Genomic DNA, 27,337 nt, shown 5'->3' on the forward strand with positions numbered 1-27,337 from the left:
TCTGTTAGTGATTATGGGGCATATTATCAAGCCAGGCGATAAAATTATCGCCGCTTTAGCGACAGAAAACTGCCGCTAAAACGGCGATAATGGGCTTGATAATATGCCCTGTGGAATTCCAATTGAAGCCCATGTTAGATGTCCTTCACATTTAACATGGGCTTCAATTGGAATTCCATAGAGCATATTATCAAGCCCATTATCGCCGTTTTAGCGGCAGTTTTCGGCCGCTAAAGCGGCGATAATTTTATCGCCTGGCTTGATAATATGCCCCCAAGTACCTTGCTTTACCTCGATATTTTATCCAGATATGTGAGATACCGATGGGAGCTCGGATAGCACATTGGTCTAATTCTGAGTCTTCTTTTAACGCCAATTCGGATGGGCCAGAAACATTGTAAATTGGACAGGAAAAGCACACTTCAATTTTTCCCTGTTCACATTTCATATGGAAACCCATTCAAAGGAGTATATAGAAAACTGCTCAGAAAGAGGTAAAATGAGGAACACGATGTGCGAAACACCCATTCTTCAAGCTGTGCTTCATGTTGAGCAGAAAACGTGGATATTCTGGCAGACTTTGCTGATGATCACAATTCTCAGGAAAAATAAGTATGTTCTTCTTTGTGTATCATCGTTTCAAATTATAATCGCAAAGAAGCCGCAGAATTCGCATTAGTATAAAAAATATGCATTTTGTGTTTTTGAAATTAGGCTCACATAATTAATTCTAACTGGGGGATTACAATTTATAGGAGCTTATCAAAAACACATCCACTTGCATAGTTTTCATGACTCTTGGGGCGATTTCATTTACGGTTTTAGCATGGGGATAAGAGAACACATTTTGAAGAAACAAAGAAACAAATATTCAATTTCCACTGCAAGAACTGCTCATTGTAAGTGTTAGACATGTCTTTTGTTCTGAAATGGCAAATCCCAGTGGAAACATGTGACCTACTTCATAAACAACTCTAGTATTTTGGTTTTTGTTTAGAGCTTCCCAACAATACATTGGTTGCAAATTCAGGTTCGGACATTTGATTTTTAAACTTTGGATGATAAATAGTCCTGACATTTTGCATGTTTTTTGCACAAACAATATTAATAATGTTTGAAAAAAGCAGCATGCAACATGACTTCAAATCGTAAAATTTGCAAATGTTTCATTAACTAGTAAACTACAGGATGCTATCTCTTCTCAGCATTCATAAATGATATATTTTGGTGAGCATCTACTTGACAATGCTTCTTTCTTTTAACATGATATGCATTTGGAATGCCACAAGAGATGTTTTTTCCCTCAAATGAGAAAAGATAGCAAGAGCAAATTCTGGTTTGTATTTTTCACAGTGGCTAGAGTTGCTCTGGGGGTGACATTTGAAAATTATAGTCCGAACCATATTTATTGTGAGATGTAGAGATGAAAATATTTTTCCACCACACCTATATTATTCCGTAGCTTGTCATTCTAGCCAATTCTTATTTAAAAGCTAACCTTGCACAGTACTGCTGGAAAAACAATGTCCTGGGAAAAAAGTTGGGAATGTTGCCCTTTTGTGCACTCAGATTAAAAGGTGATGCTATGGCTTTTGGGTTTTGTCTCTAAAAACCGTCCGAAACCACCCCCTAACAAACTGAACAGGCATAGAATCTCTGAAGATATCTGCTACAAGAATTTAGACCACCACTGCATCTCCCAATTAGTTACATACTGTGATCAATTCTTAACATCTTACAATGAGAAACAGATATGGTTCTCACACCAAAGCCCAACCCAGCAGATCTCTCCACATTTTCCCCCTTTAACCTATGTCTGCTCAGGACCATTAATGGTAAACAAAATGTCTCAGATAGACGATTCCGTGCAGTATGGAGCTAAGTGGACTATGAACATAAGAAATAACATATATTGACCTGCATAAACTGTATGCTTGTCTCCCATAACATGATAACTGCACCTCAGTGGCTTCATGCACTACACGGAAACACATCCCATACATGATTAAAACAAATACAACACACTTCCAACCACACACCCTATACAGTGTAGCAAGCTAGCCATATAGGCAAGTGCTCAAGTGCCTCATATATGAATAATAGGACCTATATAAATCATGCAGTACAATACACAGAATACAATACAATACAATCCCAGTGTTCTGACTTGTTGGCAGCTCCCATCTCTCTATCGTTATCTAAAGAATCCATGTAAGATAGATATTATTGTTCTGTGTAGGAGGAAGAAGTAGTATTAACCAATGTAGGCAGTCACTCATCTCGGACCAAGGGGTAGATGCAAATACGCATGTAAGAGTATGTAAAAATGAACTCCATTCATACTTTATTACATACTCTTGCATGTTTTTATGAATCAGAGAGGAAACATCTAAAATGGTAATAAAATTGGAATATCTGGGTATTATTAATGTATAGATAGTACCAATAGAAAGGAATGTGATCTGTTTGCACTTTTAATGATAGTGAATTGGATGTTTAAGGGACATTCACAAAGGCGCGTAATAGGACGAAAAGTGTGCTTCTGTAGTACTTCTATGCAGTTTCAGATTTTCACCAAAATAGCTGAAAATTGTCCAGTAAAGTGGATAAACTAGCAGTATCAGGACTATCTTAAGGCTCTTTCAAAAAGCAGGAACTCTGAGAAAGCTATAAAATATCTTCAAGCGTAGATATCTAGAAAATAAATCTACAAGACCCACCTCTTGATAAAACAACTGTCTTTTGAACAGAGAAAAAATACTACCAAAATGGCTTAGAATGGAGGTATCATATTTAAAGAATTCAGCAGTTAACTATAAAGAACTTCCTGGTTTCTCTCTGGTGGACAAGAGCAAACTAGTTAGAGGATTTAGGGTCATGTGTTCAGCCACATTCTCCATAAGTAACTCAAAATATGTGAGTAATCCAGCCGTAAAGCAGATAAAATGGGAATTGCTTCTCATTGTGAGCTATATTTGACCATTTTTAACAACATAAAATGAAGCATTAAGGAGGGTGACACATATACACTAGATTTACGATGTGCACAATTCATTGCAACGAGGAATTCTGGCAGGTCCAATTCATATACGCTTAGTAGATGTGACTCCAATGTTGGACTCTCAGTTCTTTTTAATCGACTACCAAATAATTAGGGGTCATGCTTAATAGTCTGACCCAGCCCACTGATCCCTTTATATTATCTCCTTGTGGGATATCAATGATAATGATTAGCTAAAAATTTCCTTTTGGTTGGGTTTGCATGAAAAAATATTTGTTATATTTAACTGGCAAAAGATGGATGAATTTCTCCTCAGATGTGATGCAACATTTCAATTGTAGTCCACTGAGCCCTTTTCTGTCTGAATAATTACATTGAAGGGGTGTGTGTAGCACTGCCACCTGATCCGCTCTCCCATTTCTATTATATGACGGAGTTTTCTGCTTAAGGCCAGTTTTAAAGGAGGTCTTATATTGCTCCCACCAAGAGCATTGCAGAAAGTGTTACTCTATTCAAAGCACAGCTTTTGTTCATTCTCAGGATCATACCACCTTAGCAGATCTAGGAAGCCCTATGTAACATGAAAGTAATGTTGGAATTCTACCTTTTCGTGTTTTGTGTGAGTAGGCAAACAACTTTACAGTAATGTGTGGCCTGTAGTATACATACTGTCATGTCCCTACCAGGTTCATTTCACTTGCAGTTAATGTGTGGAATCAATACCGCAAATAATCAGACCCTGTTATACTTTCCATTTAATTAATCTTAGGTTATGCTTGTTGTCTTGCTTGTGCTATATATTCTGTAAGATATCCAAACACAATACAGCATGATATAAATAAATATGGAGGATCCTTTATTATCACTTCTCGCTCATCACTGAAGCGGAATCAGATGTAACACAAGCTTAGTCCCCCTGAGCCTCAAATATAGATGCTCTAGACTGTTCAGTTTAAGCATAGACAATACATTTTTAAAGCATGCATACTAATCAGGTTAGGAAGTCTGAGAGATATGAAGACAGGCAATCCTCAAAAAATCTTCAAAGAAATCCACTTGTACGAAATATTGTGTATTCTGATTTATTTTACCTGCTGGACTGTGTTATGAACTGGGTCTACAGCATAAAACAACTGGCAGACCCCTTTGCAGGGGTATGAGCCCTCTCAAACATTTAGATCATGTATAAATGGCTGGTCAACAAACATCAAAGATTTATCTTTCATCTAATGTGTTACTACTATGTGGAGTACACTTTCATCAGAACTTAATACATTAAAGCATTTCATTTTGAAATAAAATTGGCACCATGTTTATTTTAAAAGTGCTCACAGTCAAATAAAAATTGGTATTCTATATTTATATTTGACTCTCCTTGAATTGCTACATTGTGTCTTTTGCTTATTTCTATCCATTTCTCATATTGTTCTGTCATAGAAAATAAAGCAAGTACTCTGGAGAATCTAGCGAAGCAGTACATTTTGCCACACCAATAATAGAACTACAAAATTAATAAAATGATAGTTAAACTTAAACACATAAATGATACTTACATTATACTACTATTATAAACTCTGATATATTTGATAGGCTTCAAGCGGATGTACAATGCGAAGTTGCATTAAGATAACAAAAGGTATGTGACATTTTAGAAGAGAAGGCTGAATGACACATGACGTAACTGACAAAATGTTATATTTAATCTTTGCAGGTAGTTTGAATATTGTTCAAATTCCTTCTTTGTAGTACACAAAGGAAATGCTTATATGTAGATTTTGTCATTCAAAGCCAGAAACACAAGTGCCTATACAAATACAGAAGCACTTGAACAGCAACACACTCAGTGTGCACGTTCACTCTATAAAAAGAGACTATCTTCACACATCGATTTGGCACAAATAGCATGCTGTGGAAGCAAGAGAATGTGCAGGAAATTACTCATGTTCCTACCACTACTACTCCTGGTGCTAAAACACAAAACAATACTGATTCACATGCACAGCTCATATGCTTTCATCACACCTCCACAGAAATACTTGTTGGATTTGTGTGCAGTGAACTTGCCCCACACTGAGAGGAGTCAGGTAATCTTAAAGAGATGGTCAAGTCCGTGGATTAACGTATCCCAGTAAAGTTTTTCATATCCATTTCAAAAGGCTGATACAAAATATCTGGGCACAGTGACAGAATATCTGCTCCAGCCACAATACAATACTCTTTCTAAGGAACAGCTCAAATGAACTATATGGAGGGCAATATTATGTTAGAGGAGCAATTCATTTTTGCTCCTCCAACTAGCGGCTCCACAGAGGTTGCTTGAAAGTGTTTTTTTGCCATTCCAAAGCCTCCCACTAAAGGAGAAACAAACTATTGTGCATTAGGTAAGGTCAGAAATGAGGGTCTCTAGTTAGCAGTGGCTTGCACCCTGTCCAAGTAGGGACCCTTCCATCTAGTTAGAGTAAGGGGATTACAACCTAAGATAACCCTTGCTTACCCCCTTAGTAGCTTGGCATGCACAGTCAGGCCTATCTCAGAAGCAATGTGCATATAAACACAGAGTAACACAGTAAAAACACTACAAATGGACACCCTACCAATTAAGAAATGTAACCAATTTTTATCTAAGTAAAACAAGACCAAAACAACAAAAATCTAACATACATAAGCAAAGATATTACTTTTAAAAGGTTTGAAATAGCTCAGTCGTAGAAAACCATTAATAAATCACTTTTACCACAAAGTACCTGGAATTCACCAAAATCAAAGCAGAAAATAGGAGAGGAGGAGACTCAGTGCCCAAAAAGCAAAGCGATGCGTTGGTTCCTTACTCCCAGGTTTGGTGAAGCATTTGTTTCTTACAGTGAGGAGAGATGCTGTATCAACTTCTGGACAGGTGGCCTCGGTTCCTTACTTTTGGGCAACTTCTATGAAGAACTTGACACCAAGGTGCGATGCATCAAAAATCCGGATGCGCTGGGTTGATACAGCTGCGGTGAAACAGGTGCTGTGTCAATTTCCCAGCTGCATGGCAGGGCTGTGGTGATCTTTCAGCTGCATGGCAGGCGCTACGTTGATTCTTCGGCGGCACTTCAGTGATACATTGGTTTTTCAACAGCACGTCAAGACTGCGGCGGGAAAAGCAGGCGCTGAAGTTTGATGCATGGATTTCCTTCTGTCCTTTGCAGTAAAGCCACCTCTAAGGGTCCAAACTGGAATTGGCACTACTTGGCAGGCCGGAACTCCCAGCAGATGAGTTCAGGGGTTACAGGCCTTTGATGGCCCTGAGACTTCTTAACAGGAGGCAAGCGCACACAAGCCCTTGGAGAACCTAGGTGAGCAGGATGTTGAAAACACATTCCATTTCTTTCACTCTCTAAGACAGAAGCAGCAAGCAGTAGGCCAGCACACCACAGCAATAAGCAGAGTGATTGTTCCCCTCCTTAAAGTTCTCCAGCTTCTCTTCTTGGCAGAATGTCGTCTTAGTCCAGAAGTGTTTTGAAGTTATGGTGTTAAGCTCCAGTACTTTTACCAGTTTCTGTCTTTGAAGTAGGCAAACTTCAAAGCAAAGTCTTTGTAGTGCACAAGACCCTGCTTCTCCCTGACCTGGCTCCTGAAACTCTACAGGTGGGGTGGAGTTTTTGTGAGGACAGGCCAGCCCTATTCAGGTGTCAGTGACAACTCCTTAAACCACTGTAGCTCAGGAAGATCCATCTGCCTGTAGATGGACAATCAGGATATTCAGGGCACACCTCAGCTCTCTTTGTGTGACTGTCTAGAGTGAATTTACAAACATCCCATCTGTCAGTCTAAATCAGACATGGATTACACAAGCAGGTAGAGGTACAAAATGGTTAAGCTAGAAAAGTCCTACTTTGTAAAAGTGGCACTTTCAAACATGCAATTTAAAAACCAACTTCACTAAAAGATGTATTTTAAATTGAGAGTTCAGGGATCCCAAACACCAAATCTCTATCTCTTCCCAACTGCAAGTTACACTTGTAAGAGGATACAAGGCAGCTCCAATGATATCCTATGCGAGAGATAGCCCTTGCTATAGCGAAAAATGAAATTGGCAATATTTTACTATCAGGTCATGTAAGACACACCAGTACATGTCCTACCTTTCACATACAGTGCACCCTGCCTATGGAGCTGCAATGGTCCTCCTGTAGGGATACCTTAAATGTAGTAAAAGGGAAGGTTTAGGCTTGGAAATTAGGTGAACTTACCACATTGACATAGCAGTTTAAAACTGCACACACAGACACTGCAGTGGCAGGTCTGAGACTTGGTTGCAGGGCTACTCAATGGGTGGCACAGTAAGTGCTGAAGGCCTACTAGTAGCATTTGAATTACAGGCCCTGGGCATACACATTGGGTTGTACTAGCGATTTACCAGTAAATTAAATATGCAATGTTGGATCAACCAATCACTAATACAATTTATACAGAGAGTATATGCACTTTAGCACTGATTAGCAGCAGTAAAAGGCACAGATTCATAAAGCCAACAAAAACAGTTCAGACAAATTAGGAGGAAGAAGGCGAAAAGTTCTGGGATGATCCTGCAAAAAGGGCCAGGTTCAACACCATTGTTGAAAAACATTTTGTGCCTGCTCATGCTCTCAAGAGTTGGAGATTGTCCTGAGAATGGTCATAATTGCACTATGCCAGGAGTCAGTAATTCTTTTAAACTCAGATTCAATCCTCCAAAACATCCTTTAAGTTGTTCATACCTCCCTTCCTGACAGTGTACTTTCCATCTTAGTTTCTTAACTGGGGTTACTTCCTCCTAGGTTCCTAGTATGCTCAGAGGGTCTTTACTAAAGGACATTGTGCCAGGAAGAAGATCTGGATGCTGTAGGAGGGACTGCCACTCTGCTGGTTGCTTTGTTGTGCGGGCATGCTGCTTGCTGCTTCTGCCCTGGGAGTGTAAGGAATGGACTGTGATTTCTACATTTTGCTTCCAAGGTTCTCCAAAGGCTTCTGTGTGCTTGCCTCCTGTTAAGAAGTCTAAGGGACATGAAGGCTTCACATACCAGTGTCTGGGCTCTTTTGCTAAGAGCCATAACTTGCCAAGTGGTGTCAAATCCAGTGCCTGGCCCTTGGAAGTAGAATCTAGTGATCTAAAGAAGATAAACTACTCATCGACTCTTAGCGCCCGTTTTTTCGATGCAACACCTCCATGCGGCTAAAAAATTGTGCAGCAGAAGAATCGATGGAGCGCCTGTAGTGCGGCTGAACAATCATCGGAAGCCCGAGCAGTGAGCACCGTGTCACTGACGTCCATGGAATCCTCTCTGACTCCAATGCAGTCCCTGCTGTGCAGCTGAAGAACCAACGCATCAACTGCTTTGCGGCTGTGACATCGAAGCAGCACCTGCTCCACCGCTTCAACACAGCACTTCTGGATTTTTGGCACATTGTCTCTCGGTGCCAATTTCTTGATCGACGATGTTCAGCAGTAAGGAACTGAGGTCACGTGTCCGAGATTGACGCATCGCCTCCCCTTCCAATAAGGAACTGACGTATCACCTTCCTTGACAGTAAGGAACCGACGCACCACCTCCCCTGAACCGCAGTAAGGAACCAACGCATCAACTCCCCTAGCAGTAAGGAACTAAGGCCTCCCCTCACCTGGGAGTAAGGAACCAATGCACTGCTTTGCTTTTTCGCCTGCTTTAATCTTTGATTTTGATGCATCCCCAGTACTTTTGGCTAAAACAGACAGATCCATTGATTCCTATGGAATGAATTGATTTAACCTTTGTAAAGTGATTTTTTTTTATGTCGGATTTTTGACGTTTTGTCTCGTTTTTTTCAGATAAATATTGGTTATTTTTCTGAACTGGCGTGGTGTCCTTTTGTATTCTTTTCACTGTGTTACTGTGTGTGTATGTACAAATGCTTTACATTGCCTCTGGGATAGGCTTGACTGCTCGTGCCAAGCTACCAAGTGGGTGAGCAGGGGTTATCTTAACTGTGCAATCCCTATACCCTGACTAGAGGGAAGATTTTGATTCGGAAAGTGTGCAAACCACTGCCAACTAGCAACTATTTCTAACAAAAGGCTTCTAAATAAGGGAAGAAATCAGACAACTGAAAAAAGGTGAGCGCTTCAAGATTGCACCAACAAATACACAAAATCCACTCTCCTACAAATTAGGAAGCAGTACAAGGGAAAGCTGTGGGATCTGAAACAAAATTGCCAAGAGGCGCAATGCCTAAAAATGTATGATGCAGAAAGGTCATCAAATCTGCATGCATTTTGGCTCCTTGTCCATCAATTACTGAGGCCAGATAAACCTCTGCCTCATAGTTACATCTAAGTTGCTTTATGGTCTAGATATATTGCCAATCTGTATGTGGTGGATGAATCAGTAGGTCCAGTGGAGCATAAAGCCAATAAAGAGGGAAGATTTACTTCAAGCATGGATTCAAAAGTATGACACATTACTAACTCAAAGCAAGTCTTTGTGTGATGCAGCAACCCCCAGCCCAAATGGCCTGCCAGCAATCGTTTTTACAACACCCATTTGTTAGTGGGCAGATTTTCTTTTCCCACTTTTTAAGAAATGTCTGCTTTATAACATCATACCAGAAAGTTGGTGGGGCTCCATTCTGATTCCCATACACAAGAAGGGCCCTAGAGATTTACTGGAAAATCAGAGGCTCATCGCCTGCTGGATGTAGATGGTAAAGCATTCACAAAAGTCCTTCTTGAAGAGCTAAAACATTGGGTTATGGTTAACAAGCTAATACTGTGTACATGGACGGGCTTCCAAAAACAATGTGGGACTGAGGACAACCTGATAACAGTGGCTACTCTGTTTGAAGCAGCAATGGAAAAAGGCCCTTCCCCTCTGTTCACAGTATTCATAGACTTTTCTACTGCTTTCAATCATGTAAAAAGAAGTTTACAATGGTTGAAGCTGCAAAACTCTTTGTCTGCCCACTACATTGATAAAAACCTTAATCAGCCTCTACTCCCAAACGTGGGAGCGTATACGAATAACATCTAACTAGGGCACAATGGGTATGATTGCAACATCAAGGGGGTAAATCAAGGCTGCATTCTGGCCCCACTCCTCTTTAACTTGTACCTGCCTGATATCAATGCACATTTAGCAAAAGCGAGAGCATTCCCACTGAGAATTGTTGGCCTGAAAATACAACTGCTCCAATATGTGGCTGACGCTATTATCTTCGACCCTACTCAGATTGGCCTTCAACGCTGACTGACTGCCTAGGAGTCCTACTGCAAGCTAAATACCATTCAAATAAACAGCGCCAAAAGCAAGATCTTAGCATTCAGTAGGAAACTCCAAACCAAAGGAGCTTGGTATCTGTGTAATAGGAAGATGGAAAGAGTCAAATTCATCAAATACATGGGTGTCTGTTTCAACGAACAACGCAGTTATACTGCCCACTTACGCCCCCTCAGAAGACCACCCGTGTGGCATTGATTTTTACTTTCGGCTGATACATAAAATGAATGATCCCAACTTATCTGCAGTCTGTAAGGTCTTCAACAGTAAGCTAATGGCAACTTTAATGTATGGAGCATTCACATTCAGAAATCGTCCGGAGTCATGGCTGGATCAAGATCAAAATAAATGTTATCGCTATCCGCACTTCCAAATGCTGCCCCGGCAGAGTGCTTGTGACTGGAATTCAATCTACCCAGGCAAAACTTGATACTAGAAGTGCGCTTTTTGTCATATGGACTCAAAGTGAAGAACGCAAGTAAAGACAACGTCAAACACTCAATTTGGCAAATTCTTATAGATGAAAACCGAGGATGGGAAAATTGTTAGAAAGCCTTAATGGATTCCTTCCAGACTAGAGATCTTTGGGAATCCCATATTCCTCCCAAAGCATTAAGTAGAATAGTTCTGAAACAGGCAAAATTAATCTCAAGAGATCTCGTCATTAAAGCTGTATATAGGCTTGCCTTTATCAACTCGATTCCACTTCTATACAATGAAGGCAAAATTACAAGTTTTCTGGACTATCTGCTGAACCTTCAGAGTAAAAAAGATCTACTACAATTAATGTGTGGTGTTATTCATCTCAAGGAGTACCGCTTTGACAGATTAACAGGATCATCAGAGCGGGTCTGCAGACTCCGTGGGACAGCAGCGGAGTCCCTATTGCACATAATTTACACCTGTTAGCCAGTGCTTCTGGCTACATCTAGTCTTCTTGCAATTATTGAGAAGAACATGCCAGGAAGCAATTTCTGCCCGCTTCTCCCCACAATTACCAAAGCTGTAAGTGTAATCTGTGACATTTATGATACATGCAGGTGAGAGGCGGGAGAAAGTTTCAGATCAAAATTCAGCATATTTTGAATCTCAGAGGCAAAGTCATGACGAACTTGATGATAATAATCTGATCGAAGCAAGCCATCGACCAGACCTGTCCATATCCCAAGATCTTTTCTACGATTTACACCCTGTGACAAAATCTAGTTTTATAGTATAGGTGTCTATTTGGTCCACATAGGGTTCCATTCATCTCAGACAAGAACAAATGTAGAACAAAAGTGGGGAGCCCTCTAGATAAAAGCCTGCGGCATCCTATCTGAAACTACATATAGGGCTATCGTTCTAATCTATAATATTACTTTTTTTGTAGAGCACGTAATTTCAATGTGTAGTGCGTAACAATAGCCTAAACATGACTGGTGTATGTGTGTCCCTCATTTTTTTAGGTAGATCTTTTTAGATTGAATGAAGTAAGCTATCTCTTGGGTTGTACTTCCGATTTTTACACCTTTGTTTTGTGCTAATGAAAACATTGGAATTTTTCTTATATTTAAAGTTTTTAATTAGAGCTTTTATTTTAGTAATAAAGTGTCCTTCAAGTCCGTATGTAATGGTTTTTAATAACCGTACAATAAACTACATACTCATTCAGTGAGCAATTAGTTATAGTGGGCAGAACATGCAAATAAACCAATACATCGGTAAATTACTATATGAAAGATCTATGTAGAGGGATATATGATGCCCATATGCGGCAGACATTTAGAAAACAGCAAATCGTCTGCCAATTACTAACCTTTCTCGGAGTGTCTTAATTATCGTCCTAACATGTCCCTGCACAGTGGTTGGAAGCACTTATGATGTGTGTCCTACTAATTGAAGTGTAGGGTTTAAAGGATTGTTGAAATGTAGAACTGAGTGATGATCTGATTGTAGATCAATTTCCTCAAAGACATAGTAGTAAAGAACAAATCAAATCAGGGAATTACTGTATGCAGAACAGACTAGAGTATTTGTGGCAGATACATTTCAGAACCATTATTTTACAATGTGAGATATAATTAGATCACAATGTTCAGTGATGCCATGAAAGGAAAAAGGTGCATCGCTAGTAATTTTATGTATCACATATATGCAAAAAATAAGACAATCCTGGAGAAACGTTTGTTTGGTATGTGGACGAAGCAAACAAAATTCAAGAAAGATTAGTAGGTCATTGAAATGCAAAGCGTTATCATTAATAACTGCCTGACCGATTGTCTGCTAAATGTGAAAAGAATATATATTGCGGAACAGAATTCTTGGTGTGTATAACTGTAGCTGTATGATCGGAACATCAGCAAATGCTAATTTGAGATACTTACTCGTACTGTTATTGTCAGATTTACTGCTCTTGGGAGCTGGCCGCTCACATTGCGTGCCTGACCAGTTGGCTGAGCACCTAAAAGGAGCCAATTAAAATGGTAAAATTAATGGAATTCAAATGTTAACATATTAACCTGCTAAAGAGATCAGAAATATCAGAAGAAAAATTACATAATTGATTGTTCATTTTAGCCACTGTGAGAACAAAATATGATTTAATGAATATGCTGTTTTGTTAAACATATTTCAATATTTCAAAAAGTAGAAAATACAAAAGTGCAATGTCAGAAAAGTATTTTAGTTATGTTTCACCTTGTGTACATTCTTTCTGTGAACCTTTTCTTACTAAATGAAATGAAGTGATAATATTAATGCTTTAAAACTACCTTGGAATTCAGGATCAGCACAAATGGAAATGGGAGAACAGCCTCAACACTCCATGGTCTCCACAACTGAAATGATCCTAAATCCATGTTGGAAGTAGAGACTATCACTGGGTAGTACAGATCATCACTCACATAACACATTGGGTTGTCTAGCAGTGCCTGCTGAGTAGGCCATATCTTATTAGCACTTGGCGAATGGCTCCTCACACCAAATCATTGTTGAAAAGTGTGTGGTGGCAGGGCATGTCCTGATCAACAATGGACATGCAGTTACCTGGGGTTTACTTGAGCTGTGCGTAGCAGGCACTGACAAGTCTTCCAGTGATGCCAAGAGGTGTGTGTAGAATGGTCCAGGGAAAACCACTACCACACCCATCAACGTGTGAGCCACAGATGGGGAAGAAGCAGAGCAGATGGGGGTACTAACTCGCTGATTGGTAGGCAAAGAAGGTGCCTTCGAACATGCCCTGCCAGATTTATTTTTTGCAAAATAAGGGGCATATTATCAAGCCAGGCGATAAAATTATCGCAGCTTTAGCGGCAGAAAATTGCCGCTAAAGCGGCGATAATGGGCTTGATAATATGCTCTATGGAATTCCAATTGAAGCCCATGTTAGATGTGAAGGACATCTAACATGGGATTCAATTGGAATTCCACAGAGCATATTATCAAGCCCATTATCGCCGTTTTAGACGCACTTTTCTAGGGGCTGGCTTGATAATATGCCCCTATGTTCACTTGAGCAGCACTCTCTAGTAGGAGAAATACCATTCCTTTTTGTGGCTGCATTATTTACTAATAGGGTCCTGCTGACATTTATTTTTCAATTGGTAAAGCAAAATCTGGAGGATCTCACAATTTTGGTTCTAAACTCTGAAATGATTCTGTTGGCACTAAGAAATATTTCTAACAGCATTCTTGTATTCCAAGAATGGGCTAAAGTTGCAATATTGATGGGAAAAAAAGTGATGGCATAACAGAATGAATTGCCTCCATATTTGGAAATAGCAGTCTGGGACTTGATCTTGCTTCTATCTTGCAAGAGAGAAGGCAAAGTGACATTCACAGCTGTAAACATATAAAACATACGGCAGTTAAAATAAGTACAAAAGTACAACAACAAAAAACTGAATCCATGCTAAAACTCTCAGTGAAAGGTGAACACTAGATATCATTATATGTTCAAATCTTTTGGCGTCGCAACAAGAACAGATAACTGTTATAGGATGGCCATGTTTAAAATTGAAAGAACTGGAGAGACGCTCCAAAAATGAGTAAAGTCCGATTTTTGCTCACTACATATCTGCTTTTTGATAACGTATCTGTTTCCCACTAAACATTAACCACTTGTACAATCATATAATGTTCATTTGCGTTTACCACGGGGGCCCTCATATGGGGTTTGAGACTGAACCTGTGCTAACACCCTCAATGCATGAATGGAATGCTCCAATTGGCAGGTGCGTATTTACCTCAAATTTCATGGGGAAGGTATTAATAATCCCATTTGCCACTATATTTTCACATGTATTCACATAGTATGTCACAGATTTACTCATTAATGACTCAACACAAATATTTCGCGGGCGCTAATCTGGATTCCTTTCCATGCCAGTCATAATATCACATTGCAATGCTGCAGTAATGCCATGAAACACTTAGAAATACGGATTCATGGCTTTGATCAACTTTTTAAAGGAAACCCTAAGTCTGAAACTACCAATTGAAATGTTTCCACAAAGGAGCCCACACCTGGTTCTTTAAGTTTAGGATCAGTTGGGGATGAACAGAATTCTAGGAATAGAAAAAGACCAGGTCGACAAAAGAGCTATGTAACAAATGACCGTCATGGTGTCATGAAACTTTAGCCTAAAAAATGCTCCAGTACAAGTAAATGCCTAGGAGAGACATTAGCCATCCAATTTAGAGCATGTTGAAACTGTAATTAAAAACTACAGCTCCCACACTTTCAATTCTTAAGGATGCAACTCTTCTCGTAAATAAACATTTCAAGACGTGAAGTTTATTTTAGCACTGTTCTAAACCTCCGAGTCACGGCTTTCACTTTTTATAGCTTTGGCAAAGTCCATTGCCTTCAAATACTTTATTCAACAGAATGAAGCACGTGGCTATTGAGCCTCCTCCCCCGGAGCAGGGTCCTTATTTGGATGTTTTGGGCAGTTCTTCTCAAACCTTCATAACTTTTTATTTGCAATAGGTATCCAGGCCAACCTTTGGTTCACTTATGCAACATGCTGGGGATTCTAAAGTTATCCAGGGGTTGTGAATTCCCCTGGACAGAACTGAGAAATAACTAAAATATAGAAACGTTTTGTTTTTGTAGAAAAATGGGAAAAACCTGCTTTCAATCAATCAATCAATCATTACATTTGTAAAGTGCACTACTTACCCGTGAGGGTCTCAAGGAGCTGGGGGGTGGGGAATGCTGCTACTGCTCAAAAAGCCAGGTCTTGAGGAGTCCTCTGAAGGTCAGCAGGTCTTGGGTCTGCCGTAGGTGGGTGGGGAGGGCGTTCCAGGTCTTAGCGGCGAGGTGGGAGAAAAGATCTGCCGCCGGAGGTCACTCTTCGGATGCAGGAGACTGTGGCGAGGGCGAGGTCGGCAGAGCGGAGCTGGCGGTGGGAGTGTGGAAGCTGAGTCTTCTGTTGAGGTACGCTGGTCCGGTGTTGTGGAGTGCCTTGTGTGCGTGGGTGAGGAGCGTGAAGGTTATCCTCTTGTTGATGGGGAGCCAGTGCAGGTCTCTCAGGTGGGGTGTGGTGTGGCGGCGGCGAGGGATGTCGGGGATCAGGCGTGCAGAGGCATTCTTGATGCGTTGCAGCCGTCTCAGGAGTTTGGCCAAGGCTCCTGCGTAGAGGGCGTTTCCGTAGTCCAATCTGCTGCTGACGAGGGTCTGGTGTTCCCGTTCTTCTCGTTTCGGTGGGGATCCACTTGTAGACCCTGCGGAGCATGCAGAGGGTGTTGAAGCTGGAGGAAGAGACGGCATTGACCTGCTTAGTCATGGAGAGGGTGGAGTCGAGGATGACCCCTAGGTTGCGTGCGTGGTCGGTGGGTGTTGGAGCTGTTCCCAGTGCGGTCGGACACCAGGAGTCGTCCCTGGCTGAAGGGGTGGATCCGAGGATGAGGACCTCCGTCTTGTCCGAGTTCAGCTTCAGTCGGCTGTTCCTCATTCTTTCGGCGACAGCCTTCATTCCTTCGTGGAGGTTGGTTTTGACGATGAGGGGGTTTTTGGTGAGGGAGAGGATCAGCTGGGTGTCGTTGGCATAGGAGATGATGTTGAGGTCGTGCAGTCAGGAGACATGGGCGAGTAGTGCCATATAGATGTTGAACAGCGTTGGGCTGAGGGATGAGCCCTGGGGTACGCCGCAGATGATCTCGGTGGCTTCGGAGCGGAAAGGGGGAAGGCGGACGCTCTGTGTTCTGACGGAGAGGAAGGAGGTGGTCCAGTCCAGGGCCTTCTCTTGGATCCTGGCGTCGTGGAGGCGTGTTCGTAGTGTGCGGTGGCAGACTGTGTCGGAGGCGGCTGACAGGTCCAGAAGGATGGCGGCCGCTGTTTCTCCGTTGTCTAGCAGGGTCCTGATGGTGGCGGCGATGAGGGCAGTTTCGGTGCTGTGGTTGCTGTGGAACCCGGACTGGGAGGGGACCAGGATGCTGTTCTCCTCGAGGTAGCGGGTCAATTGTTTGTTGACAGACTTCTCGATGACCTTTGCCGGGAACGGGAGCAGGGAGATGGGCCGGAAGTTCATGAGGTCCTTGGGGTCCGCCTTGGGTTTCTTGAGTAAGGCGTTGATCTCTGCATGCTTCCAGCTCTCCGGGAAGGTTGCTGTCTCGAAGGAGATGTTGATGACTTTCCGGAGATGGAGTGCGATGGCTGTGCTGGCTTTGTTGAAGATGTGGTGTGGGCATGGGTCTGACGGAGATCCGGAGTGGATGGTGTTCATGATCTTGATGGTGTCATCGTCGGTGATGTTGGTTCAGGCGAGCAGGCGGTTGGTGCAGATGGTGGTCGTGGGGGCGGAGGTCTCGGTGGTAGTCGTGGCGGTCATGGTGTTGAAGCTGTCCTGGATGTCTGCGATCTTGTGGTAGAAGAAGGTAGCCAGCGAGTTGCACAGGTCTTGCGAAGGTGGGGCGTCGTTAGTGTTGGAGCTGGGGTTGGAGAGTTCCTTCACAATGTTGAAGAGCTCTTTGCTGTTGTGTGCGTTGTTGTCTAGGCAGTCTTTGAAGGAGGCCTTTTTGGCAGATCTGATGAGGTGATGGTGTCTGCGGGTGGCGTTCTTGTGGGCTGCGTAGCTGTCCGGTGTTCGTTCCCGGAGCCAGTTCTTCTCCAGTTGTCCGCAGGTTTGCTTGGAGGCCTGGAGGTCTTCAGTGAACCAGCTGGATTTCTTGCTGGTGTGACTGTTGGAGGGTTTCTTGCACGGGGCGAGGGTGTTGGTGCAGTCGTTGATCCACTGTCTGAATTTGCAGGTGGTGGTGTCGGGGTCGGTGGGGTAGGCGGGTGGGCGCTGGGCAAGGGAGGTGGTTAGCTGGTCTTCGGTGGCTTTGCTCCAGCAGAGGCAAAGGGTTGGGTGCGGTGGTGCGTGGTGTGCTTCTTGAAGGTGAAGTGGATGCAGCGATGGTCGGTCCTGTGGAGTTCGATGGTGTGGTTAAAGTAGACGTGGGGGCTTGCGGAGAAGATGGGGTTGAGCGTGTGACCGGGTGGGTGTTGTGACGAGTTGTCTGAGTCTGAGGTTGGCAAGGTTGTCGATCAGGGTGGTGGAGTTGGTGTCGTTGTTGTTCTCGAGGTGGAAGTTCAGGTCACCGAGGAGGATGTAGTCCGTGGAGGCAAGGGCGTGTACGATGGAGTCACTGAACTGTGGTCAGGGTCCGGGGGGGTCTGTAGATGAGGGTTCCTCTGAGGGTGGTGTTGGGGTCGGTGTGGATCTGGAAGTGCAGGTGTTCGGTGGTACTGAGGGTGTCGTCTGTGTTGGTCGAGACTCTGAGAGTGTTCCTGTGGACGATGGCGATTCCTCCTCCTACTCCGCTGGTGTGGTCCCTGCGAGTGATCTTGTAGCCGACCGGGATGGCTATGGCGATGTCGGGTGCTGAGGAGGGGTTCAGCCAGATCTCCGTCAGGAAGGCAACATCTGGGGAGGTTGAGTCCAGTAGGTCCCAGAGCTCAACGGCGTGTTTGCGGGCAGAGCTGGTGTTGAGGAGAATGCATCTGAGGTAGTTGGGTTCTTTCCTGGTCGGCAGCTTGGCGTGCCGGATGCTGGTGAACCTGCAGTTCCGGCAGGTGAAAGGTCTGTGGGTGCACTTCGGGCGGCCAGGAAGCAGGTGTTTGGTCGTCCAGTGCTGGCATCGTAGCAGTGTTGGGCATCGTGGCGGTTCTGGCACTGGGCGCGGTCCAGGCGCGGACGGGCACAGATCAGCTTGCCTTAGGCGCGCCTTCCTCACGACAGCGGCACGCCCACTGCGCAGCCTCCATATAAGGGGAGTTGGGAGGGAGGAGCAGCTGGGAGGCGGGAGCGGGGCGGCAAATGGATGAGCAGGGGGACGGGGACGCAGGGACGCAGCGGTGGGAAGAGCATGAAAAGCGGGTGACGGACGGCGGGGGGAACAGAAGGCATGCAGGGCACAGAAATTAGCAGGAGGGGAAAAAGGAAATTAGGCAAGCTACAACAAGACAAGTACAGTCAAAGCAGTCAAAGCAGTGCAGCAGAATGAAACACCAGTATAACCGAGGCAGTACAGCGGCGTGGGGAACGACCTGCCTGCGAGAAAGCATACTTTTTCCTTAAAGTTACATGAAGAAAAAGTTTGATGTTCTAAGGAATCCTTTTCCCTGCCTTTCAGGTACAGATAGAGTTGTTTTTAGTGTTGGCTGGTGTATATTATGTTTCGTGGTTTCAACCTACTTGCAGTTTGTGATCCAAATATGTTTGAAAACCATGACTGACCTCAGAGTTTTTGTGGATCACTCAGGGGTTTCCCAGAGAAGCTAATAATTGAAATAAAAAAAGTAATAAAAATACGTGGACTATAGAAATAGGCGAATTGCATTTTTGTGAAACTTTTAATCCGTTGGTCGATTTACAAAAGTAGTGCATGTCAGACTCTTCTGGTCACAGTGATTTTTAGAGTTGGCTGTCCAAAGACAAGTGACACCTGGACTCAATAACTGAAATCCAGCTTATAGTGGCATTTTATTGTGTACCAACCATTCATCAATTCATACGGTAAAAGATAAAGAACAAAAAAGGGTTAGAAAGGAAACCTTTTTTTTTTAAATATGCCCTGTGCATTATTTGTACAACTCTGAATTTGGAGTTTTCCATACTATCATGTGACTTAGAGGGTATTTACCAAAATGTGGGTTTGCTTGCACATTGGCTTCTATTTGAAAGTCAAACAAGGAGAGAAATTCAATTAATATTAACAATATGTACGATTCTGTTTTCTCCCACTTCTCTTGATAAAACCCTATTTATGAGGCTCAGCCTATTGCCAGCAACAGGCAAGACACCAAAATGTAACCTAGGGACATCAGAATGTGTAGCTGCGTTACTTGAACCCAGACTCTGCTGCCACTCAGAGAAACCGACCAATCAAAAAGATTTCTAAAAAGTTAGAAATCCTTGGGAGTTCACGGTGGTCTAACATTCCTAGATCCAGAATGTCCTAAAAACATGTCACAGTTTAGCATATGAGTTGTGTTGTGTTTACTGACCTGGATCTACATCTCCCTTGACTGCTCAACCACTGAGTGTTAAGGGCAGCAGGGGTACTAGGACCGATTTACCAGTATTCACAGTAGGTTGGGCCCCAGGACATCCGGAGTAAAATGCCTCAACCACAACAATTGGGCCAAGTAACCCTTGCTTGCCCCAAGGCCCGCTGAAAGGGGCTCTGATGAGAAAACTCCTTCCATCCAACATTCCTACTTTTCTCTCAATAAAAACAGCACTTAACTTCTGCGGTTGGGCCTGGTACACCTATAGTAACCACTCAAAACTAAGATCATCTGTAGTCAGTGTTTTGTCAATGATGTCTTCATATGGTTACAGTATCGGTCTGGCCCAAGGGCATGTTTTAGGTCCACCTATAAATAGAAAAAGACCTCAATTCCTTTAGGAGAAGTGTGGGAATGCAGGGTTGGAAGAGGTCTGACATTGCCTGGGCGTATCCTAGTTTTCTATCATATAAATATGGGAAATTGGGATTTACCCCTCTCTACATGCCCATCTGTCTTCCCACCTTAAAAGTAGCTTGCATGCCAGCCAGTGAAGTGCTTAGGGAAATGAGCAGTCCCATCTTGCTCAGCTACATTAAATTGTTTCTGGTACCATCCCCCTTCTCACTTGTCTGATGCAAAGCTGGCTACAGAGAACCTTTGGGACAGAAGACTTCTCTTTCCCATGTCCGCTTTGCACTTAACTACGAATGGAAAGTTCTCACCCTGTTCCCTTTCAATTATTATTATTAATGTTTTTTTGACTGTGCAGCTACACATAATCGATTTCCCGGCACTAGGCCTTCACATATCACTTTCTTAAAGAGTGATAGGAAAATGTATTCAAACAACCAGGTTTTCAGTTGGTTCCAAACAATGGAGAGGGACTGACATGATCTCAGTGACTATGGCATTGTGTTTCATAGTTTGGGCCCTAGGTAGGAGAACACATAACCACCTTGGCATAATCTTCTTACTTTAGGAACTGAGGAAAGGTTGGAATTGTTAGACCATAGGGAACAATGTGGTTTGTAAGTTGATACCAGATGTCTAAGCTATTGAGGGGCTGTGTTAAATCAGAGTTTGTGCATGTAACATAATGTTTTAATATGAATTATTTGTTTTCAAAGGTGGCCAGGGGAGGGAGTTCATGCAAAAGTTAGCCATGGAGTTGAATTTTGGTGGCTTTAGAAGAAGCTTTGCAGCAGCATTTTGGACTGGTTGTAGTTGCTTGAGGGCACCCTTCACAACACCCAGATACAAGTTGTTGACATAGTCCAAACAAGAGAGGATCAATGCCTATATTACTATTCTTTTTGTTGAGAAAAGGAGACAGTAAAAAACGTTCTTAGCCATCTAAACATTCCGAAGCAGTAGGATGTTAGGTTAGTGATCTGGGTGTTCATTGAGAGCTTACTATCTAGCAAGATGCCAAAATTCTTAGCAGCTGGCACTGGAGTGGGATAAGTTCCAAGCCTTGTAAGCCATAACGTAAGCCATAAATGAGGACCCCACAGCTGGGGTTGGTTGCCTACCACGGGACTTCGGTTTAGTCACAGTTCAATTGTCAATGGTTAGTGTTCACCCAGGCCAAAATATTTGATAGGCAGGTATTTAAGGCACCTACATTTTGGCTCTCCTCGACTGTCACAGAGATGACAATCTGTAGTGTATGAGAAAAGAGTCAAACCAAAGTTCTCTACAATGTCAGCAAGAGGATGTATATAAATATTAAACATGGTTAGCCTGTGCCCCAAAAGATAGTGGGTAGATCTGTGAGCAGTGCTGTTTTGTGTGGACTTGAACCATTGCAAGGTTGTGCCCCACACATGCCTTCTTATCTTTGCAGAAATATGCTATGACTAACTGTGTAAAAGGTGGCACTTAAGTCCAATAGAATCAGAGCGGTGTTACTACCTCTGTCCGTCTGAGCTTTAAGATCTTCTGTCACTCCCAGTAGAGCTGCTTCTGTACAGTGATTGGGACTGGTGGAGAAGATCATTGGAATCGATAAACTTTTTTAGCTGTTTATTAATGTGTTTTTCTAAAATCTTAGTCAGGAGTAGAAGGAGGGAAATGGATCTGTAGTTTGCCTAGTTGGTGCTGTCTAAGTTTGGCTTTATAAGCAGTTCCCTGACCATGGCATGATTCCATGCTTTGGGAACATACCCTTCCCTTGGACAGGAGTTCAGATGCTGTACTAGATGTTCCAACACATGTGGGTCCAGCTTATTCAGAAACATGGGATGTAGTGGGTCTAGGGGGAGCCTGATTTTATGGTATTTAAGAGTTCTGTGAAAGTCCTAAGATCCAGAGATGCACATTTACTCAGCACATCCGAGGTTGAACTCATGGGCTAGTCTCGCTTATCCAAGTATCCACTACCTTTTCCCTCTTTCTAGCGTGATCTGAAGGGCCAGACAAAGTCAAGGAGTCTTGAATGTCAGCCACTTTTTTTTAATAAAGAAACAGGCCAGGTAGTAACTTTGGGATTGTGGCAGAAAGACGGGGGATGTCTTGGCGGGGTCTGACGTGCTTTTCACCACTTGAAAGAGCGTTTTCAGGGTGTTTTGAGCTTTATTGATATTGCCTGAGAAAAAAGAAGTTCTGGAGGTGCAGCAAATTTTGTGCTAGCTCTTCAGTGCTTGTTCATAAGTGATGTTTTCACTATCAGTATAGGATTTGTGCCACATCCTTTCTAGATGTTTGCACTTCTTTTCATCATGCAGTGCATCGCTAAACCATGGAGCTGGGGTCAGTGTCCTGTGACTTGGGTCAATGGATGCTCAGAGACAGTTGTAAATGGTGGGTGAATCTGTCTCCACTGCATGACTCATGGTTGGGCCACTCCTGTTAAGCCTGAGGTTCAAGACTGACATATCAGCTTAGGACCATTCCCTCAATATTCAGGATATGGCATGGTTCTTGTTGCTGTGTGTGGATTAGAACTCGAAGGAGAATGGTACTGTCAGGTGGTCTAACCATACCAGGGGAATTAGTGAGTTAGTGTGAATGCCTCACAGATTTGAAAACAGGGGGTCGAGTAAATGGCCCATTCAAAGTGTGGGCACACTACTAATAAGCTTAATGTCTAATGTTTTGAGATCCTCTATAATGGTTGTGACTGTGTTACATTCTTTACGATCAAAGTGACTGTTGAGGTCGCCTACCATCATAAAATGTGCGCTAGTGAAGTTCATGACTCCCCAGTTGCCCTACCTAGGCTGATCTGGTTCACATATCGTAAACCAAGGTCTTCCTGCCAAAATACCTAAGCCATTGTTTCTGCTCTGGGAGCAGATATCACACTTTATTAAGGTAAAGCACTGACAGGTCAATTACTGGCAAGCTGATGTTAATTATACTTCAAGAAGTTCAGGCAAACAAAGTTAAATATTTTAAATGTCACTATTCCCAAATATTGATTACAAATCCAATTTAACCACAGAATTAGATTTTTAATGAACAATAAAAATAGTATTTGACTTATTCTGATAGGTTGTCAAACCAAAGTTAGAAAAATTATGAATCTATTATTTCTTTGTAGTTTTTCTCATAGAACAACTACAGCCCTTTACAGTAAAAATAGTTTTTGAGGTCTAGTCACTGTAGGAACAGTCCAACAAGAAATTCTTGTGTATATCACGATGAAAATACAAGTCACCCTACTTTGTAGGTTACGAGACCTACTTAGGCCTGACTTACTTAACCTTTTAAAAGTAGGGTCAATTTCTGCTGAAAACGTGTTGTTTGGACAGTTTTGCCTGAAGGTTTAAAAGCTGCAGCAGTCAGGCTACTCATGTTGGCCTAAAGCCAACAAAGTGGGCGATACTATAGGAGCTGCAGTGCATTGGTGACATTTAACTTTCCATGCAATTGGTATATTTTCCTGCACTACATACTATACACTTATTTGACAGTTCAATGCCAATTGGGGATTAACCAGTTTTATGATGTTTTAGGGTACAAAGCACATACACTTGGTACTGAACAGTTCAAAATCCAGCCCTAATAGTCAGCAAAAATGTAGGGAGATCATGCACTGAGAGGAATTTTCCTCCAGTATTTACATGCATTTTTCATGTAGAGAAATACAGATTTAAGGAAATGTGGCTGACTTTGAAATGTTGTTTTATTCCATACTCTTAAATATTCTTTCAAAACATTTAAAGGCTGATTAAGACTTTGGCACAGTTGTGCTGGCTCTCCACAGCTGTGCCAAAGCCACAGTAGGACGGACCGTCTTATTATGAGTTGAACTCATTTAAGGCAAACAGTCCTTTACCTTTGCCATGGTGGTGCCTGAAAACAGGCACCGCAATCGGAATGACGAAAAAGTTCCAGCACGGCATGGACGGTGCTGGAGCTTTGAGGGAATACAGACAGGGGGGCACATATTGTGCCCCCCGAATGTATCCCTATGGCAGGGGGAATGGGGGCCCTTTGTTGCTGCACCAACAGCCTTTTCATGAGGGAAGGAATGTTGTGACCTTGGACAATGGCTGTACTTGGATTATGTCTAGGTTGGTTAAGTCTGATGGCATAGGTCCGGGTGCAGCCAGTGTTCATGGTTATGTTCTGGAAGAGAGGAATAGGGGTTTTGTGAGTTTGAATAGACGGAGGCACATGCCTTCGAAGTTTAAAGATTATATTTTGTATTAGTGCTATTTAGTTTCGAGTATTCTTGAATTTTAGATTATTTGTGTATATGCTAGAGATATTGTTTTTCTTTCTTAGTATCTGCATCTTATTTTCTGGGGTGCTGTGAGTTCTTTTGGTTGTTTGTAAAGGGGATGTGTTGTAATTTACTTGTATTCTGTTGTGCAGAGCCAATGTCAGTGGTCGTCCTGGTGACAGAATGTGGGTCTCATGGTTCCATGATGAGACTGGCATTCTGACTGAGGAGACACTGGAGAGCTGACCTGTTGGCTAGACCTGTCGGTGGTTGAAGATAATAAAGTCTTCCTGTGGATTACAGCTTCTTTGTGGATTTATTACTCCCGCATGAAATGGCTGGCAGCGGCGTAATTCGTAATATGCTGAGCGGGACAGTGCCACTCCCGCTCAGCATGTTACATTGTGGCGCAGCTCCGCCACCGCCAGGGAACAACTGTTCCATGGCGCAGCCCATGGTTCTCCTCTGCAATGGCTTTTGAAGTCGTAATGCAGCAGATAGACCACCCCCACTTTGAGCGGTCTTATGACCGCCAGACTCGTAATCAATCCCTTAGCTCATTGAAAGATATAACTAGAAAATGTATATTTTAAAATTAACAATCCATCACGTGTTCTAAACAATTTCTGTGTATATAGGGAAACAAAAAGTTTTACTTGCTCAAGCACTCTGCTTTCACTGGCATTTCATTATAAAATATTCCGTTTTAAAGCCCACATTTCCAGTCCCTGTTAAGACCGTAACATCTTACACACTAAAGTGGGGAAAGTATATTACGGTAGAATGAATCTTTCAAGATCCTTTTAAAATACGGATTCGTTAAAATGGTATGCAAAGTTACAAATCTTTTGCTTCTGTAAGTGTTTTTTAAGGACCACAATTTTTGTTAACTTCATGCAGATTGGTAAATTAAAACACATTGTGAGAGAAGTTTTCAACTAAACGTTGGTTGTGGGAAATACATTCTGCAAAAAAGTCAACTTCAATGGTAGGCAAACTTGCAAAAATGTTTTTGGGAAATAATTCTCTTGTAAGAACATTATATTGATTTGAAGACATCTCCTGCATGGAAACTGGAAGAAACTGATCACTACAGCATGCTTTGTAAACTGTTTCCAATACTGTGTTCTGCTAATTTCGTCCAATTTAAGAGGCACATTTGAAACCTTAGCAAATACAAGATATGTACAGAATTGAAAAAAATAACATTGAAAACACTTTTCAAATCTCGATTTTTCACACGACTAAGACAGACAAACAATAATATACGAATAGAAAGTTTAAAGTAGCAACATGATTTCCTAAGTAATCTGTTTCAATAAATGTTGAAACCAATTTTAGAATACATATTAATCTAGAATGTTTAGCAGTCTATCTCGTATATATGGATTAATATTACATAGTGGGTGAGCAACTTAAAAACTACCATTAATTATGATTTAGCTTTAGCACAGGAGGATAAAACAAGCTGTGCTGCTTCTCTCTTATAAATAGACAGCAACAACCCTATTTACAAAATATTATTTTCAATGAAGTAAACGACAAAGCACAAAGCACAAAGCACAACTGAGCCCGATTAAACACCAATTGCAGAATGCATGTAAATGTGCATGATTCGAAGCGAGGCTCAATGAAATGTAGCCTGAAATGATACCCGATAATGTGCAGCGTTAAGTGGAAGGTTAAACCTACTTGCAGTTCGGTTCATTAAACGCAGTTAAAGTGCAAATTCCCTCATTCTGACAGTAGTAATCACAAGGGTTCACTTTCTGGTCACAGCGCTGACTTTTATACCCAACAGAGCATCTGCAGAATTTTAGTAAAATACAACTAAAATAAATACTCTGCCTTTTGCTTGAACATTTTTTTTAAAACTCTTTACACACATAACTGGTAACATGATAAATTAACAAAAGGGGAAGGGCTCTTGCCAGTAGCAGCAAAACATCAATGAATTGGAAATCAACACACAACCAAAATCATGTTTAGCAGAGACTCTATTTTACAGTACTCAATCAGCAGAAACAATTGCAAATTACTTTCGAACAGTAATAACGAATAGCTAATAATTAAAAGGTTGTGCTACAGTAACACTGATAATAATGTGTACAGACAATGCATTCTGTTACCTATGCTCCTCTAATAATGGGGCTACGAACTCAAAGGGATGAGTTATGGGTAAAACAATTGAAAAACATTCTCCAATAGAGTACTGTGTCCATTGGAGGCTAAAAGGCACGGGTAATTTAACAGCCACCACCCTGATACTAAATTTTTAATATTCGAATGTCATTTCATGGAGAGCAGGAGCTGGTGCAGACACCAGTCTAGCAATGGCAGATGATATCCCCATTTGTGGAGTTTCATGAATGACAAAAAATCTCATGAGCCAGTGTAGCAGCCAGTGATCCTCATTAAAGAATCTTAAAACTCGAATTTACACTGAAAATGTATGCATTGCAAGGGATTTAGTTGCATAAGGAATTACGACATCATGAAAAACTCTGCATTCCCATTGTATTGTTTCCCATCTGCATTTATTTCATATTTCCTACTTATCGTTGTATGCACCTAGCGATAATGTTTTTCTTTATAGGTAGACATTAACAATCACTTGCAAATGGTCATAAAAATGCTTTCAACTATCTTGCTTATCACAGAACATAGCAGATCGTTCCACAAAAGATACTCACACACAGACAGGTATGTTTGTTTCAGGGTCCAGCTGACAAGTGCCTCCGTTATAACAGTAGCCATCACATAACTGACAGCTCGGTGCAATCTTCCCATTAGAGCAACTGCGACGATAAAGAAGAAGGCAATGTCAATACAATCCTCATAAACTTTATTACGAATTGTTAGAACTGGGTTCTCAATAGATGAAAAAGATAATCTCACCAGGGCCAACGAGGAAG

General features: G+C 42.1%; 1 protein-coding gene across 1 annotated transcript in view; it reads right to left on the reverse strand.

Annotated features, from left to right (window-relative positions):
• LRP1B (LDL receptor related protein 1B) overlaps positions 1 to 27,337 on the reverse strand; it is a 3,634,433-nt gene that overhangs the window by 31,803 nt on the left and 3,575,293 nt on the right. Inside the window, exons 87-88 of the mRNA XM_085647014.1 lie at positions 27,116 to 27,220; positions 12,636 to 12,712 (exon numbers count right to left, since the gene is read on the reverse strand). Coding sequence (XP_085503140.1) covers positions 12,636 to 12,712; positions 27,116 to 27,220 — 182 coding nt within the window. The remainder of the gene's footprint in view (positions 1 to 12,635; positions 12,713 to 27,115; positions 27,221 to 27,337) is intronic.

Source organism: Triturus cristatus, chromosome 3_2, assembly GCF_964204655.1.
Source record: "Triturus cristatus chromosome 3_2, aTriCri1.1, whole genome shotgun sequence".
In the NCBI taxonomy this organism is placed as follows: domain Eukaryota; kingdom Metazoa; phylum Chordata; class Amphibia; order Caudata; family Salamandridae; genus Triturus; species Triturus cristatus.